The sequence below is a fragment of the Schistocerca serialis genome, chromosome 1 (assembly GCF_023864345.2).
Source record: "Schistocerca serialis cubense isolate TAMUIC-IGC-003099 chromosome 1, iqSchSeri2.2, whole genome shotgun sequence".
NCBI classification, from domain to species: Eukaryota; Metazoa; Arthropoda; class Insecta; order Orthoptera; family Acrididae; genus Schistocerca; species Schistocerca serialis.
The window spans coordinates 575,001,783-575,020,193 of NC_064638.1; the positions used below are offsets into that span (position 1 = coordinate 575,001,783).

General features: G+C 40.1%; 1 protein-coding gene across 3 annotated transcripts in view; it reads right to left on the reverse strand.

Annotated features, from left to right (window-relative positions):
- The window catches only part of LOC126476428 (cyclin-G-associated kinase), a 264,992-nt gene that overhangs the window by 46,274 nt on the left and 200,307 nt on the right, over window positions 1-18,411 (reverse strand). For 2 of the 3 annotated variants that reach the window (XM_050103541.1, XM_050103542.1), the window contains exons 20-21: window positions 8,683-8,822; window positions 6,989-7,145 (exon numbers count right to left, since the gene is read on the reverse strand). In XM_050103541.1, coding sequence (XP_049959498.1) covers window positions 6,989-7,145; window positions 8,683-8,822 — 297 coding nt within the window. Of the gene's footprint in view, window positions 1-6,988; window positions 7,146-8,682; window positions 8,823-16,602; window positions 16,686-18,411 lie in introns of those variants that run through there. The other variant, XR_007586987.1, reaches the window with a different exon arrangement.

Below are 18,411 nucleotides of genomic sequence, written 5' to 3' on the forward strand. Positions count from 1 at the left end.
GTACATGCGGCACTATCTGCTGCCAGCCATGCAGCAGCAGCGCCACCTAAGCGGCCAGCCAGCCAGCATCCGCTAGACTTTGACACAGTTATGATTTGACTGTTAAAGTGTTAAAGTGTGACTTTGATGTCATGGTTTGATTCTATGCAAAGTAGTGTATCTGTCCTTTAAATTCTTTGTCCCATTTGGAGGGAACAACACTTTCTGTATATAATTGTAATTTCTGTGTGAATTATTTTTTTGTAGAAGTGTCAATATGTGCAAATGTTCTGTTTTATTTAAAATGTTTGTTTGCTGTTATGTAAATTGCTGATCCTCACTTAGGGTTCTTAGTTATTTAATATGCAAAAGGTGTTGTAGTTCCCCTTGGGAACGGAACTGTGTAGCGCGCGCAAATTGTGGTTGGCCTAGGTGGAACAAGAGTCAGTTGGGGACAAGCTACCAAGCTGTGCACTGCCATGTAAATGTTGCATATTGTGCTGTTTCCGAGAGAGGCTTTTTCTGCTACTTTCCAATGCCTCGGATGGATGGATGGATAAATAGCTGGAACGATTCTGGAATTGGTATTCATCATCGCCACCAAGAAGGGCCAGAGTCCAGCGATTGTGTCTGAAAATCCGCCTACCAACTTGCAGTTGCCACCACATTGCGCAATCACTGTAAATGAGTACTATAATGGTGTACAGTGAAGGATCAGCTTATTGGATGTGTTAGTGTGTTCAAATATAAGGTAACTTGTGATTGAATTCATGTACCTATCTTGATTTTTCCCTATCATAACACCTCTCAGGTTCCTTTCTATTTGAATTATGATTACCGAGTGTCCTATTTTGTGGAAAAAAATGAAAGCCTCGAAGTTAGACAGTTAATTACATAATGTTATTTGATCTTTGATGAGAAGGGCATATTCAGATTTACTGTGGATTTAGTGAAATTGTGGGAGGTAGTAATGTAGTTTTGTGAAAGCCTCCCAGTGATGGAAATAGTCTAATTTATAGTTTTGTGGAGTTTCAAAGTCACCTATTTTCTCATTCACTTGAAAGTAGAAGACTCTGGTAATAAAGTAAAATTTGCTGTTCCTTTTATAAATTAAAGTTCTTAAAATTGAGGCTTATAAAGTTTTGCTTAGTTAATGATCATAGCGCTACCTGTAGTAAATTTTAAAAGGTGAGTCAGTTTCTTGTAATTTTGTCAACATGGTGTTTCACTGTAGTAAAAGTGGAAAACTGCAATAGTAGAAAATTATATTTTCATGATTGCTAAGTGTTTGTCTCTCTTGGGTATCGGAAGTGCATATTAATGGTATAACAGGCTCCACAGTTTGTCTATTATGCTAATGCTAGGTAACAAGTAATGGGAAGACCACTACTTATGAAAACCATAATTTCTTTATTCAAAAGATAGTGAGAAGCAACCTGTTAGTGGATTCCAATTAACTTCCATTTCAAACAGTAAAGTATTTAACTGAGAGAGACTTGACCTATGTCCAATTTATGATCCTGCAGTGAAGGTTAAAAGTAATGTTATAAAGACCATTCAGTTTGAACAAGTCCTGAAAGTAATAGAGTGTTTCGGTATCTGTTATATTTTTGCAAATAGTTTGTGCTGCTCTAGCTACTAGCTTCAATCTTACCGTAAACATATGTATGTGTCAGAGTTCATTGCACTCACGTGTGGTAAATTAAGGTTGTGTTATCCATTAAAGTTACTCATACCTAATTTCTTAAACAAGAATGTTAATCATTCTCTTGCCTAATTAGGCTGGCGACCGTTTTCTTTACTCTCTAAACAGTATAGCTAAGTAAAATATTATTTGTTACTGTTTAAATGTTTATGTAATTCTGACTTTCACTTCCGATAAGCCACTTCCATTAGGTACAATATGGTCAACATAACAAAATTCCTCTCAGAGGGTAACACTGCTCTATTGCGTTGTACCATAGTTGCTTAAATAAAATAGTTTTATTTCACAACCTGTTTCCAGCTTCAAGGTTATGGTACAGCAGTAGCAGACAGGAGTGTTATACATTCTGTTGGCAAATCCGACTCTAGATGAAGTCCAATCCATCGCTCAGCCTTTTGAAATTTCTCGCGCCACTGGAACGCAAATAGAGGCCTGGGGCGACGTCAGGGAAATATAACCTCTGTGCGATGTTGATGAAGTATGTGGCGGGTCCCCGTCGGCCGACTTGGCCGCAGTACGCTCCCAAGCGCAGCCTCGGCCTAACCGTAAACAAACCTCTAAGAAACTGCAGCAAAACCCATGGCAACTTCCTTCATGTCTGTGGTATTTTACGAAACATTCACAAGAAGATTGTCCACAAAGTTGGGCTGTGTGTCACAAATGCAAAAAAAAAGGGTCATGTGTCATCCGTTTGCAAATCCGACCGCATACATGATGTTCATGAACATGACACTGATTCTGATTCTGTGTTGTCTGTAGTTCTTCCCTTTCAGGGAAGTTACTCCACACTGTCCGAATACTTGATCGAGATGTTCGCATGCAGGTGGATACTGGTTCTGCTGCCACTATCATCAATTCTCAGATGTATCTTCAGTTGGGTTCTCCAATCCTGTCACCTGTCACTAGGCAATTACAGACTTACTATAAACAGAAGATTTCTCTCTTGGGACAATTTGATGCTGAGGTATCTTACAAATCTGTCGTTCGCACTGTTCCCACTGTTCCGCACTGTCGACCATAGTAACGTGGAGAACTTTTTGGTTTTGATGCCTTCCGCGTTTTTGGGTTCTCCATAGATGACTCTGTCAATATCGTCTCTGATGCTATTCCTTATGCTCAATTGGATTCCTTGTCGATGACATTTTCGTCCCTTTTTCTCCTGGGTTAGGCCGTACAAACGACTTTGAAGCTCATATCACGCTCAAACCCACTGCTCGGCCTAAGTTTTTTTGGGCTCGGCCCATTCCTATGGCCCTTTGTGATCAGGTCAGAGCTCGATCGTCTCACTGCTTCAGGGGTCTTGCTTCCTGTCACTTCCAGTGAGTGGTCCTCTCCTGTCGTCATCGTTGCTAAGTCAAATGGTGATATTCGTCTCTGTGGCAATTTCAAAGCCACTGTAAATGCTCTATGCCTTATCGACACTTACCCTATGCCTCGACCTGAAGAATTGTTCACTAAACTTGCTGGAGGCCAGTATTTTTCTAAACTTGACCTGTCAGAAGATTATCATCAACTTCCTCTTGACGCTGCTTCCCGGCAGTTTCTGGTCCTCAACACGCCTTTCGGCCTCTATCAATACCAACGATTGCCATTTGGGGTTGACAGCACACTTGCTCTCTTTCAGCGATTCTTGGAACAATTATTTCTCACTGTCCCTGGGTGTATAAATTACCAGGACGACATTGTTGTCACTGGCTCCACTACTGACGAACATCTTCAAAATCTCCGCACATTTTTTCATGTCTTACAGACTGCCGATCTTAAGTGTAATCTTCAGAAATCAAAATTTTTTCAGGCATCTATCACGTACTTGGGGTTTCAACTCTCTCAGGATGGTATTTGTCTGCTTCAGCAAACTGTCACTGCGATCGATGCCCTTCCTCGCCGAACATCTGTTAAGGAACTGCAGGCATTCTTGGGGGAAATAGCATACTGTCACAAGTTTTTACCGTCTACTGCTTCAGTGGCTCAGCTGTTGCATCGCCTGTTGCATAAAAACGTGCCTTTTAACTGGTCCGCGTCATGCGATGCGGCTTTCCAGATATTGAAGACTATGCTGAAACAGGCCCCGTGCCTGGCTACTTATCGACCTGGCCAACATCTTGTTCTTGCCACGGATGCCTCTCAATAGGGGGTCGGTGCAGTCCTTGTGCACCGTTTTTTTGACGGTTCTGAACAACCCCTTGCTTATGCCTCCAAAACACTCACGGATGCCCAATAAAAGTATTCTCAAATTGAAAAAGAAGCATTGGCCATTATTTATGCTCTTCATAAGTTTGGTGTTTTTCTCTATGGATCCACATTTCATCTTGTTACGGATCACAAACCTCTTGTTTCGTTGTTTCATCCATCAATGTCACTTCCTGACAAGGCTGCACACCGCCTCCAGCATTGGGCTCTTTACTTGTCTCGTTTCAATTATGAGATTCATTTCTGGCCAACGGCTCAACATGCGAATGCTGATGCACTGTCTCGCGTTCCCATGGGTTCTGATCTGGCATTCGATAGGGACAAACTTTTGTGTTTCCACCAGGATGTTGCCGAGCGGCGGGTTGTGGACAGGTTCCCCATCACCGGGGACCAGCTGGCGGCTGCTACGGGTTCTGACCCTACCCTCTCCCGGGTTTTACGCTGTATTCAGAAGGGTTGGCCAGATCGTCCATCAGCTAAGACTTCTGATCCGTTGTGGAATTACTACGCTTTGCGTTACTGCCTCACGGCTATGGATGGTGTTATCCTCCTCTCCACCGGAAGTGCTTCGCTGCGTTTTGTGGTACCTGTGTCTTTGCGTGCTTCGGTCTTGCGCCTCCTTCACCAAGGGCACTGGGGTGCCTCTCGCACAAAATCTCTGGCACGCCGTCATCTGTACTGGCCCGGCATCGACTCTGAAATCGCACACATGGTCATCGGGGACACTTTCGTCCATACAGGAAGCCGCCTCCTCAAGACTTTACGGCCAGTCAAACAACACCTATGGACGTTAGCAATCTGTGCAAAAACTTCAAAGGGGGGAAAAGTGTTGTGACTCGCCGATCTTTCAAAATGCCACCGTGCAGTTACGTGCGTCCTCTACATGTGGCGCTGTCTGCCAGCCATGCAGCAGCAGCGCCACCTAAGCGGCCAGAAAGCCAGCGGCCGCTAGACTTGGACTCAGTTATGATTTGACTGTTGAAGTGTACACACGTCTTACTCTGTTTACTTGATCTGTGACTTTCATGTATTGCGTCTTCCTTGAAATATATTTGTTCAACTTGAAGTTATAACAATATTAGAAAATGCTGAGCTATAAATACTGGCATGTGTCTCATCCTCTGGAATCTACCTTCCACACCGTAAGCTATTTTTATCTTTTATATTTCACCTATAAACATTGTGATCTATGCAGATACCAGAAAACCCAGAACATACTCTTCAGATATACTCTTAAATGGAAGTACACCATGAAGATATTTTTTAACAATTCTATTGGTATCGTGTGATCTAAAACACTGAAAATCTGTCTTAAATTATGAGTTTTAGGTACTCCAAGGAGAATGCAATATACCTGCAAGCCACCTTTTTGGAGCAGCTGGGACTGATGTGTCAACCCAGACAGCACACAGCTGTCTTGACATGATCAATTTGGTGGCCTCATAAACAACAGTAAAACCCCTATAGCACTACGGCTCATGAATAGGGTGGACAAGGGAATGCCTGGAATGGAGCCTGCATCAATGCTACCAGGTTCTATTCATGAGTAAATACAACATTTGTCTGAAGTCTGATGACAGTCAGAAGAATGTGGAGGTACCAATGCACATCTTGGGTATGCAGTTCCACGCATGGAAGTCTGATGTCTCTCATCATTATTGAGAATAATTTTTGAGGCCTTTGCAGTATCCGAACAAGGTCCTCCAACCTACTGTCCTGGCTTACAATCAACATCTTTTGTTTGCCATTGAAGACAACTATGCATGAGCACATTACAACTACCTCAAGAACACCTCCTCCAAGAGACAGGTATCTGCTACTATTAAACTGATAGATTATGCTTGGAATCAACTGGAAGTTGCGGTGTGTCTTCACAGGAACTCTCCTCACACAACGGACAGCTTCAGAATGTAACTGACTTTTATAGTAATGCCTCGACTACCTTCTGGATAGCTTGCAAGAAGTGTGCAATGAGGGCAGAGCAACACATTACTCAAAAGTTACCCAGCAGCAGATTTTGATTTCACAGATGTGTACTTCTGAACAGACTGCTTTCTTTTGGGTCTCACAGTAGAGTCATTTTTACTTTAATAAGACTTATTCCATTATCTGCTCCCCTTGAAACTCAACTCCTACATAAGTGATGCACTACTGAACAGCGTACGTTAATAAAGACTGAGGTCCTAGTCACATCACGGTGGGTTAATATGCATATCCCAATGCAACAATTTCAACCGTTTTCACTAATTTCTTTTACTACTCTTTTCTCAAGCCACCGGTAGTATCTTCACCTACAGCTTTTCTTCATCTTTCACTGTTATTTTATGAATGTACCAGTTACTTTTGAGCTTATGTTGTTACATTTTCTGCTGATCTTGACTTTAATGAGCTTTTTCTCTCCGTAAAACACTGTCTCTGTCACCATTTATCTCTGAGCCCTTTTGCTATTTTGATGACTGTTTTGTACCATTATTGAAGTTTTGGTAATTTCTGTTCCCCAACAACACATTCAGCTTTCTTGTCTCATACATCACATTTAACTTGTCATTATTTCTTGCCCTACTATTTTTACCTAGCTAAAAACAGTCTTTAAATATTGCATTACTGTCCTACCACTTCTTCAGACATTCCTTTCTTGCTACACTACACTCTTTATGTTTTATTTAACATTTATTTCACAGTAACAATATATCCCATACACCAATCAATAACTTTCTCTTTGTAAGTTCCTCTAAAATACTTAACAGCCTCAATATACAATATCTGTAAGGCACCGTTAATTGTGAACTATTTCTTGTAGCTTCTGTCTCTTTAATCATGATTTGAATAACTTTTCCTTACAGCATATTCCTTTCACCCCCTCCAACACCCTCCCACCCCTGTCTCTCTCTTGACAAAATGGCTGCTTTCACAATCTAGAAATAAATAAATACAGAATTGTGCTAACTGCAACCTGAGTTTCCACTTCTGAACACTATAGTATTGTCTTCTGTAACTAACAAACTTTCTTCTAGCTTTCAGCACCTACTACAGTGATAGATATGGTTAATGAAACTACTCTATAAAAGTCTTTAATGAAATTAAATGAGGTGAAAAAAGTTTTTGTGGACTTACCGGCATCTGCTGATTTTGCATTGACAGTGTCAAAGTGTGAACGGCTATAGTCTGCTTTCATTGCCTCGCTTGGTGACTTTGGCTGGTGATGAGGAGTACCGACAGGTGTGTGACCTGGCATGGGTGATGTGCTTCCTGGGGGCATACCCTGTGTCCCCTAAAGAGACAGAACATGAAATCCTTTACTCCACTTCTTTCTAACACCAATATTTTAAATGACTGTAACACAAAATATGCCATGAAGATTCGAAACAAGCCACAGACAATTTTTTACACTGTACAGCCCTTTTTATACAAATACAGCAACTACATGTTTCTTTTAATTATCATGTAATATTTGTATCACTAAAAAACTAAAACTCAAATAGTTTATTTTCTGGTAACACTTGGTTACTTCAGTCCTACAGTAAACACACAATAATCAGGAATACTCACTGAGAAGCAAATAAGTAATGTAGTGAATGTAAGGACAAGCTGAGAAAGTTTGCAGAATAAACACATGCCACAATAAAATAAAATATGGAAACAATATGATCTGATAATGGGAATACAAATTATAAGCAAATACAATAATTCTAAGAGTTCTGAAAAAATACTTTTCAATGAACTACAAGAAGTTGCTAAACTAAGTCCTTTAATTCATTTTTAGATAATTTTTTATTTTATAATGATAGTATTTTCATTGTACCTGTCTGTAACTCAACATGATATCTTTATGGTGATTAGCATAACATTGTTGTTTTTATAATAATAATAATAATAATAACAATGGAAATTTCTGGATGGAGAAACATGTAAAATAAGAGAAAGGCAACCACTCACTTATAGCAGATCAATGCACGGAGAACAGTAACACTTAACAGAAAACAGCTGTTATGTGTTACTGCGTTCAAAGCATTGATCTGTTACAGGTCAGTGACTGGCTTTCTCTTAAACCATTAAAGGTTTTGTACAGATTTTTCTTTAGCTGTTACACAATGAGCTCATATGCACCAGATCACGAGCAACAAAAGGAGGCATGGATAAGTGCGGGTTGCTTTGAGGTAGGAAACAAGTTAGAGTGAGCCAGGCAGCACTTTCAGTGAGGCGGAAAAAGTTACACTGTAGTGCTGGTTTTCTCCTAAGGGGTGTAACCAGTTCTTGACCAAACAACATTTCAGCTGACAGTTTGGACAAAGCAAAGTACTGCATTAAATGAAAACTCTTTAACTTATGTTCTGTAATAGCTACAGAAAAATCTACACACACCAAACTAAGTGCGTTATCTAGTCAAATCTCACGAACCTTTCATACAGTCTGTACAACAAAAACTTTGTAAGTCACAACTGTTTTAGTAATGAACAGTTGAGGAAAAACATGTTACTTCATTAAATGCACTATGCTAAGAGGTCATGCAATGTGCCAAATGGAAAGTACCCTTACACATCATCTCATGCACAATATAAAAGATTAAGGCAAGCATGAGAACAGAGATAAGCCTGTCACAGTTATCACAAATGCTATCAAATACATCACCTCCTTTATTTGGCAACTATCTATGTTCACTACAACAGTCTTACATCTGTGTTTTTTTTTTTTTTTTTTGATGTAGTAATTTATTTTGATTTTGGCCACACCTTACCTCTACAATGGAAACATGGTTTAACCCCCTAACCAACATTCAAGTCAGCATAATGTTAACGATTTTTACAAACCTGTGCTGCCCAACTTGCTGGCCTATGTTGTGGTGAAGAAAAGACATTTGTAGGACTACCGGCTCTAGGCGTGCCATTCATTGGTGTAGTGGGTTTGGAACTACCAGCCCACCCTGCACCAAGACCAGCTCCAAGGTTGCCTGCAGAAATTGACAACTTTCAGTTTGACAAGAATTACAATACCAATAATGTACTACACATGCTTATTAAAAATAAATAGCAGCAAATAATGGAAACCAGGATGGAATGTAACAATATTATGAAAAGGAAAGTTACTACTCACCATATAGTGGAGATGCTGAGTCGCAGATAGGCATAACAAACAGACTGTCACAATATAAGCTTTCGGCTGTCAAGGCCTTTGTCAAAAATAGATGACACACACGCACGCACGCGCGCACATGCAAACGCAACTCACACACACATGACTGCAGCCTCTGGCACCTGAAGCCACACTACGAACAACAGCAGCAGTGCATGCTGGGAGTGGCAACTGGGTGGGGGTAAGGAGGAGGCTGGAACGGGGAGGGGTAGGGATAGAAGGGTAGAGGGGTGGGGGACAGTGAAGGGCTTCTGGGGAGTGTGCAAGGATGAGGTGGAGAGAGGGTAGGGCAGCTAGGCGCAGTTGGGAGGTTAGACAGAGGGCAGGGAAGAGGTGGGGGGCAGTTGCAGAAAAGGAGGGAAGTAAAAAGACTGGATGCATTGGTGAAATGAGGGGTGTAAAGTGCTGGAATGGGAACATGGAAGGGGCTGGATGGGTGAGAAAAATGACTAATGAAGGTTTAGGCCAGGAGGGTTACCAGAATGTAGAATATATTGCAAGGAAAGTTCCCATCTGCGCAATTCAGAAAAGCTAGTGTTGGTGGGAAGGATCCATACTGACTGTGCCATATGGATCCTTCCTACCAACACCAGCTTTTCTGAATTGCACAAGTGAGAACTCTCCCTGCAACATATCCTACATTCCTGTAACCTTCCTGGCCTCAACCTTAGTCAGTCATTTTTCTCACCTATCCAGCCCTTTTCCTGTCCCCATTCCAGCACTACACAGCCCTCATGCCACCAATGCTCCCACCTCTCCCCTGCTCCCCGTCTAACCTGATTACACCTAGATGCCCTACCCTCTCTCCACCTCGCCATTGCACACTCCCCAGCAGCACTTCACTGTCCCCCACCCCTAACCTGCAATCCCAACCCCAACCACTCCCATCATGCACTGCTGCTGTAGCTCGAAGTGTGGCTTCAACTGCCAAAGGTTGCAGTCATGTGTGTGTGAGTTGCGCGCGCGCGCGTGTGTGTGTGTGTGTGTGTGTGTGTGTGTGTGTGTGTGTGTGTGTGTGTGTGTGTCAGTCACCTATTTTCGATAAAGGCCTTGATGGGCGAAAACTTATACTGTGAAAGTCTTTCAGTTATGCCTATCTGCAACTCAGCATCTCCGTTATATGGTGAGTAGCAACTTTCCTTTTCATAATATTGTTACAATAGCAATACATAATTACTTTCATAGGCTGCAGCTTCCAGTACAGCTAATGGATACAAACAAAAATAATGATTGAATTCCCAGTTTTTGGTATCAAAGATTACTTCTTCAGGGCAGAAAAGAGAAAATATTTGAGAAAATGAAATGGGCAGCAATCAATAAGAATCCAAGTTAAAAGGGACCCTATCTTTGTAACTTCCCTTACCTCTTTTTTATCCTGAAGAGGAAATTTATGGTTCTGAAAGCAGGAAGCAATGTATTTATTTATTTTTGAGCGTATCGACTGTATTGGGAATTGCCCCTCCTGAAGATAAGACTTGCTGGTCCATCTTTCACTCTGTGAATTTAGTAAGTCAATAAATGGAATTTTACCTTTTATACATTTTAAAAATAAATTTGGCATTTATCTACAAGGTGTTCCATTTATCTGATGACCATGCGCACAGTGCAGTAGATGTGCGGCAGCGAGTGCTCCGTTGCCCGGCAAATCAAATGTCGTGTTGCCTAGCTACTACCACAGTACTAAATTTAAAATGCATGTAAATAAAATTTGTACTCACCTATGTCATGCATGGAGATGCTGGAACTGCTTGCCATTGTTTTCCATGTATTTCTGACATCTACTCAAGAAATTATTCATCACATGATGTAATTCTCCCTGAGAAATTGAATTAATTGATTTGTGGATATTATCTTTGAGTTACTGTAATATTTGCACATTCGTTGGGTGCACTTTATCCTTTAGCTACTCACAAAAAGAAATCATGCAATGTTAAACTGGGACTTCAAGTGGGCCACATATTGTTACTAACGAATGTTGTGGAACACATAGTGAATAGCGTGGAAACAAACATTGGCCATATGAGCCCATCCTGAATCCTGTTGTGAAAACATTAAGCTTCATTCTTTTCCACTCAATTCATTAAAAAAATTGTTGCAAAATGTTTTGCACAAATCTTTCACTGTTAACTGTGTCTTTAAAAAAAAAATATTCGGCATGTTATTCTGTCACCACTAACTACACACCACATACTTATTTTCTGATCGTAAAAGGGTTTTTCATGAAGAAGAATAGTTCTATCGGTGCTCCAATGTTGACATTTATGGGAACTAACATACCCTGGTAAAAGGAACCAATCCTCACCTGAGCAAAGAATGAGGTAAGGATCCATTTCAATGTCGTGCACTTGTTTCAAAACCCACTTGCAAGGTCTAAACCTGCGTGCGGTATCACCAGGTTGAAGTTCTTGCATTACTGTTACTTTATAGGGTCTTTGCCCAAGTAATTTGGCAGCTCTTTGTACAAAAAATTACCATTTGCTGTGAAAGACATCAATAGACTCTTTAGGGGAACCTGCCAGGTGTTACGTAATATCATCACGATGAGATTCTGAGAGCACTGTAGATTTTCATTTACGCTTCTCATGAACACTTCCCATTTCATGAAATTTAGTCACTAATTTGTGATTTGCACCATGACTCAGAATTTGAACAACTGGAAACCTTTGTTCAAACAATCTTTGGACGATATGAGTGGACTCTGTACACACAAACACAAATTGTAAATAAACACTCTTTGTGGAATGGGATTATTTGGTCTTTCCACTGTTACACTCGTGATGTTTGTTTCACTATTCAAATGTCACAGGCTATGAAGGCACATAGTGTGGCATTAAATGGGAGATGCAGGACCCATTCTACCAGCCTGCGCAGCTCCGGTGGCCAGCAAACACAATCCCACAAGTGCAGTCATCAGATAAATGGAACATCCTGTCCAATGAATAACACAAAACTGGCATATATCTTGGCATTCAGAATGTACATTAAAATTTGTTTGGCCGCATTCATGTAATATACTCATCAGCTAGATGCTAACTTACTGCAGAGATTTTGAGGAATTACTTTTGACAACCAAACCTAAAATTTAAAACTCATTGTTGTCTCAGCAAGCATGTTACAAAAGAATGACATCATTTAAGATTTGTTATGGTAATAATATGCACCAAAAACCGTACTGCTAGAAGAAAAGAGTGTTTCTCTGAAGGCAACTACAACAAAGAATGAGTTATTTTCTGAGGACATCAGGATTCTAGTTTAAAGACAATACAATAATCCGGTATTTTCCACTGTTAGCATCTATGGGCTCTCACATAAATTTAGTGTTGTACTGTGTGAACATACCAAAAACGTACTTCTAACTCAGTTACTGTCATCGAAATATTCAACATAAAAGAGTTTCAGGACCTTTATTAACACAGATATCTGATTTCCTGAGTTGCAGAGGCAAATCACACATTAGCTTCATCATGACCAAAGTACATTAAACAGTTGTTGGAAATAGCATTACTGTGGCAAATCTCACATGGTGGTTTGGTAGGGGTGCAGGAAGTTTTTTTTTTGTCATCTGCAACCTCATGGAAAAAGCCCTACTTAACAAATGTGCAGTTCTAAGAACACGCCAGTAACCTTGTCTCGTGTGACACCTGTTAGTTACAACTTGGGGGGAAGGACTATACTGTTTCCCTAAACAGCCTCTTGAAAGGATAGTAATCTTCCTGATTGAAAAATGTAGGGTGTATAAAAACATGTCAGGAAATTAAGAGTGTTATTCTTGACATCAAAGTGTTACAAAAAGCTCATGTAAACATGGTTCTGAAATTCCTTCATTAAGAATGTTTGAAAGGAGTTCCCTATAGCAACTCTTGGCTGTGTAATTTATCTCAAATGAGCACTTTCTTATTTACAGTTGATCATGGCATTTGTTTTGTCTTCTCCGATTGCCATTTGTTCTGTTTTATAACAACTTCCATCACAACTGTATCTGCAAAGACTAGTATGTTCTATATGTATGGCTTAGCTGATGGGAATGTGGATACAGCACATCAACTTTATGCTGAGTGTTACCATGGGAGGAAGTTACCTAGTGCAAGAATATTTGTACTAAATCAATGCTTCCAAGACACAAGCTCATTTGGGAAGAAATTTGCAGCTTGTGGGAGACCACATGATGTATGAATGCCTGAGATCGAAGAATGGGTTCTTTGTCCTGTGGATGAAACTCGTCAACTAGTACAAGGTGAACTGCTACAGGGAAGTTGTTATAATCACATGGTAATCTGGAACATTCTGCATGAAACTCATGTGTACACTTATCACCTTCAATGGGTGCAAAGATTAGATGAGGCAGACTTTCAGCCAAGAATAAATTTCTTGTAAATGTTTGTTAGGACAATGTACAGTGTTTCTGCAGTTCTTAGCATGTATCTTATTCACTGATGAGGCTGGCTTTCCACATGAGGGGATCTTCATTTATCATAACAGTCACGTCTGGGCTTATGAAAACCCTCATGAAGCATGACAAGACAAACGTCAACTGAGGTTCAGCCTCAACATATGGGGTGGAACCATTCACAATCATTTCACTGATCCCTACTCTGTTCCACAACATCTTACTGGAAAAATGTATTTACAGTTTCTCAGAGACGAGTTGATTCATTTACTTGACAGTGTACCTCTAGACATCATCCAACAAATGTGGCTTATGCATAATGGTGCTCCACCTCACTTCACATGGGCAGTTCACCAGTATCTCAATAGTAAGTTTCCCAACAGGTGCATTGCTTGAGGGAGATCCATTGCATGTCCTGCCTGATTGCAGATTTGAATCCAAGGGATTTTATCCTTTGGGGACATTTAAAATCCTTGGTGTATTCAACTCCCTTACCCAATGTCAATGTGCTGAGGGAGTGTATCCGAAATGAATTTCAGTAAATATGGAACAACACAACGAATTTTCCACAATGTACGACAAAAGTACAGATTGGAGGCTCAGGGGATGGATGGAAGCAGGAGGTGGTCACTTTGAGCATTTTTTAGAAATTTAAGTGTGTTTTGCAAATTTATCATTTTTATGATATGAATAATAAATCCTATCATCCTTCCCTAACAAAGGCTTTTTGGGCCCTTGCTCTTATGAACTTTTTGTAATGCTAAAATCATGAAAATCACCAGCTGGTGATCTACTGCAGACACCTTATGAACCACAGTACAAGCAGTTGTGTATCCTGTTGCTAAATACTGTTCTTCTGTTTGGAGTAGAAGTAACCATTTCAAAAAAAATAGGCAACAATCTACCGTATTTACTCTAATCTAAACCGCACTCGAACCTAAGCCGCGCCTGAAAAATGAGACTCTAAATCAAGGAAAACAAATTTTCCCGAATCTAAGCCGCACCTGAAATTTGAGACTCGAAATTCATGGGAAGAGAAAAGTTTAAAGCCGCACCTCCAAATCGAAACAAAGCTAGTTCATTGTAATATGAGACACAATTTAGGTCAAATGAATGATGATACAGCTACAGTAGTTTGGTTCGAGTCGTAAGCTTAGCAGTTAAGCTTTACCAGGTAGCCATTGCTATGCATCAGGCACTCGGTCCGTATTTATAAGGGTTCCCTTCTGTTTTCACGTGCTTTGTCTGGTTTGAATTGATTGCTTATTTTTCTTTAATCTGATAAGTGCCGTTCTCTTTGTTATGGGTGTTTACGTCACTCTAGCTGAAAATGCATTATTGTACTGTGTCATGCATTGTTTGTCGCATTCTGATGATGTGTGTTTACGACCTGTCGCCGCTCGCGGCACGGCTTGCTTTTGTGCGCCCTATCGCCGCTTACAATTTAAAAAAAAAGAGGAATTGTCTCATTAGCGAAACAATGGCAAGAGACTGCTATTTGCTGTTACTTACACTGCTTCTTTCTTTGATAATGATCAACAAGAACCAAATAATAGACTGCGTATGATAGAAGATGTTCTGAACGAGAGTTTAGCTAAAATTTTTCTCTGTTTGAAAATCTTTGCAGACGCCTCTTTTGTACATTAAATTCTGCGCAGAAATTAGAGTCATCTTAGAATTAAAAATCTAGTCAATTGCCATGCTTCATTTCTGACTGTATCACTATTAGGCATAAGAATAATACGAATATAAACATGACATGATAAGTATATTCTTCCGCGTTTGCTGTTGTCTCACACTAGTTTTGTGGTTTATTAGGCAGACAGGATTTAAATGAGACAGCAGCAAACACAAAAGAATACATGGCAAAATGTTTATATTCGTATTATTCTTATGGTGAAGACAATACTGCATGTGATTCACAATTCATAAAAGTTCCTATTAGCAACCATCTCTTCTCACAGGGAGCAAAAAATTCAGAACGTAGAGTTGGCCATATTGACAAACATCCCAAACAGTCTTGCCAGTCGGATTTTCGTAGTACATTGAAATGCTGCTACATTCGAAGATGAACAATATGGAATTTGTATTTACTTTGTTGGATAATGTACGAAAATGCAGTGGTTGAAACTCGGGGTGGAGAAAAAAGCTCGTCTTCCACTTTATTTTTGTAATTTTTTTACTGATGCAGAGGTTTTAGCGCCAGTATTTATCTTTATGCATGCAAAGCATGGCTGTGTAGCGCTACATATTTTCGACGGCAGAAGTTAGTTGTGGCGGCACCTACTAACATTTTTCAGAACTTCCACTTACTTTGCACTCGATTCTAAGCTGCAGGCGGTTTTTTTGCATTACAAAAATCGGAAAAAAAGTGTGGCTTAGATTTGAGTAAATATGGTAAGTGACACAAAGAGAATCATAACAGAAACTCTTAAATCGACGTCAGTACCATTGCTGTCAGTACACATCAATACAGCCTCTCCAAAAGTCTGACAATGACAAGCAGTAAGACATGAATGGGTGAAAACACTAAAGATTCCGAGTGTTAACAATTCATGAAATACTAAATAGTTTACCATATATGCGACTGAAATCTGGAGAACCAACCTAGGTAAACAATGGCCAACTCACACCAGAAAGCCACGATCTACGAGAAGCATGGAAAATAGATAAAATAGATCTGAACATCTAATTCCTATGAGCGAACCAATCAAGAAAAATGTGGAGCTCCGTCAACCATGCCAAAAATGGCCACACTATGATCAAAGTGGCACTACATAAATGGGGAATGGTTGATGATTAATGTGATAGTGGAACATTGTCCGCCCTAGTTGAGTGGTCAGGGCGACAGAATGTCAATCCTCAGGGCCTGGGTTTGATTCCTGGTTGGGTTGGAGATTTTCTCCACTCAGGGACTGGGTGTTGTGTTGTCCTAATCATCATCATTTCATCCCCTTTGATGCGCAAGTCGCTGAAGTGGCATCAAATCGAAAGACTTGCACCTGGCGAATGGTCTACCCAACGGGAGGGCCCTAGTCACACGACATTTAAAAAAAAAAAAAAGTGGAATATTGGAACAAACATTGACCCACATTCTGCACAGCTATTCACAAAGAAAATACATGGGACCCTGACAGACATTTCAGATGCAACACCTGCAGCAATCAATTGGCTGGAGCTTGGGATATACAAATTTGATGAGAAATCTCACCTTCTTCCAGCTACTGCCAGTTCTCCAATATCCTTGGTGTATTAAACTTCTGTACCCAATGTTGGTGTGCTGAGGAAGTGTATCTAAAACAAATTTGACCAAATATGGAGCACACCAGAAGTTTTCCACAATGTACGACAAAGTATGGAATGCAGGATCATGGCTTTTACTGTTTCACATTATTTTATCCTACCTTCTATAAATTTAAAGTATGTACTTGTAAAATATAAATTTGAACATCTACATCTACATGGTTACTCTGCAATTCACACTTAAGTGTCTGGAAGAGGGTCCATCGAATCATTTTCATACTACTTATCTACCATCCCACTCTCGAATGGCGCATGGGAAATAGGAACACCTAAATCTTTTTGTTCGAGCTCCAATTTCTCTTATTTTATTACGATGATCATTTCTCCCTACGTAGGTGGGTGTCAACAAAATATTTACACATTCGGAAGAGAATGTTGGTGATTGAAATTTCATAAATAGATACTGCTGCAAAGAAAACCGCCTTTGTTTCAGTGACTGCCACCCCAAGTCATGTATCATATTGGTGACACACTCACCCCTACTGCACGATAACACGAAATGAGCTGCCCTCCTTTGCACTTTTTCGATGTCCTCCGTCAATCCTACCTGGTAAGGATCCCATACTGCACAGCAATATTCCAGCACAGGACGGACAAGAGTAAAGCAGGCTGTCTCTTTAGTGGGTTTGTCGCATCTTCTAAGTGTTCTGCCAACAAAGCGCAGTCTTTGTTTCATCTTCCCCACAATATTGTCTATGTGGTCTTTCCAATTTAAGTTGCTCGTAATTGTAATTCCCAGGTATTTAGTTGAACTAACAGCCCTTAGATTTGTGCGATTTATCATATACCCAAAATTTATCTGATTTCTTTTAGTACCCATGTAGATGACCTCGCACTTTTCTTTGTTTAGTGCTAATTGCCACGTTTTGGACCGTACAGAAATTCTCTCTAGATCATTTTGTAATTGAAATTGATTGTCTGATGATTTTACTAGACGGCAAATTACAGCGTATGTCAAACACTGAATCAATAAATTTTTTGATGTCAAGAATAAATCCGTAAGGTTTCTGACTTGTTTTCATACACCATGTATACTATAATGCTTTTGCCGTATCTAATGAAGACCAAGACTGGAGATTTGTAGATCCATTAATGACACTTAGACTTTTTAATGAGTAATCAGAACCACACTGTGTATAAACCACAAGGAGCCTGATGTGATAGACATTACACATCTAACTATGCCCAAAGTGATAGTATTCCTATTTCATGTAAAAGGGTGGATGTATCAGGGGGGTTAACAAGCTTAACTATATTAATGGTACCACCAACGCTTATCTCTCATCACGAAACATGTAGCAGGATGAGAAGAAAAATCCTCGGCCTATCAGTGAAAGAACAGTTTTTACATAAAAATGAACTCTTTTCCACATAGCCCTCTTTTAGGTGGATGCACTTTATCCAGTTGCCAACTGAGTAAACTCTATCCCTGAAGTGTTATTCTGGAAGGGCTGCCAACACTCATCCACAGCAACTAAAGCTCTTCATTAGATCTTGAAAATCTTCCAGACACAAATTTTCTTTCTGAAGAAAGTGAGTTTCATAAGCTGAGGGACTATGCTCGAATTCTTGTTTAGATGCGCACCCATTGCTCAGCATCTCCACTGTGCGGTAAGTGGTTAACTTTACTAAATACAATTTTGGCAGTGAAAATGGGCCATTGTGCTGTGTTCCTTCTGTGGAAATTTTTTATGGCTGCATGTGATGGAGCAACCTC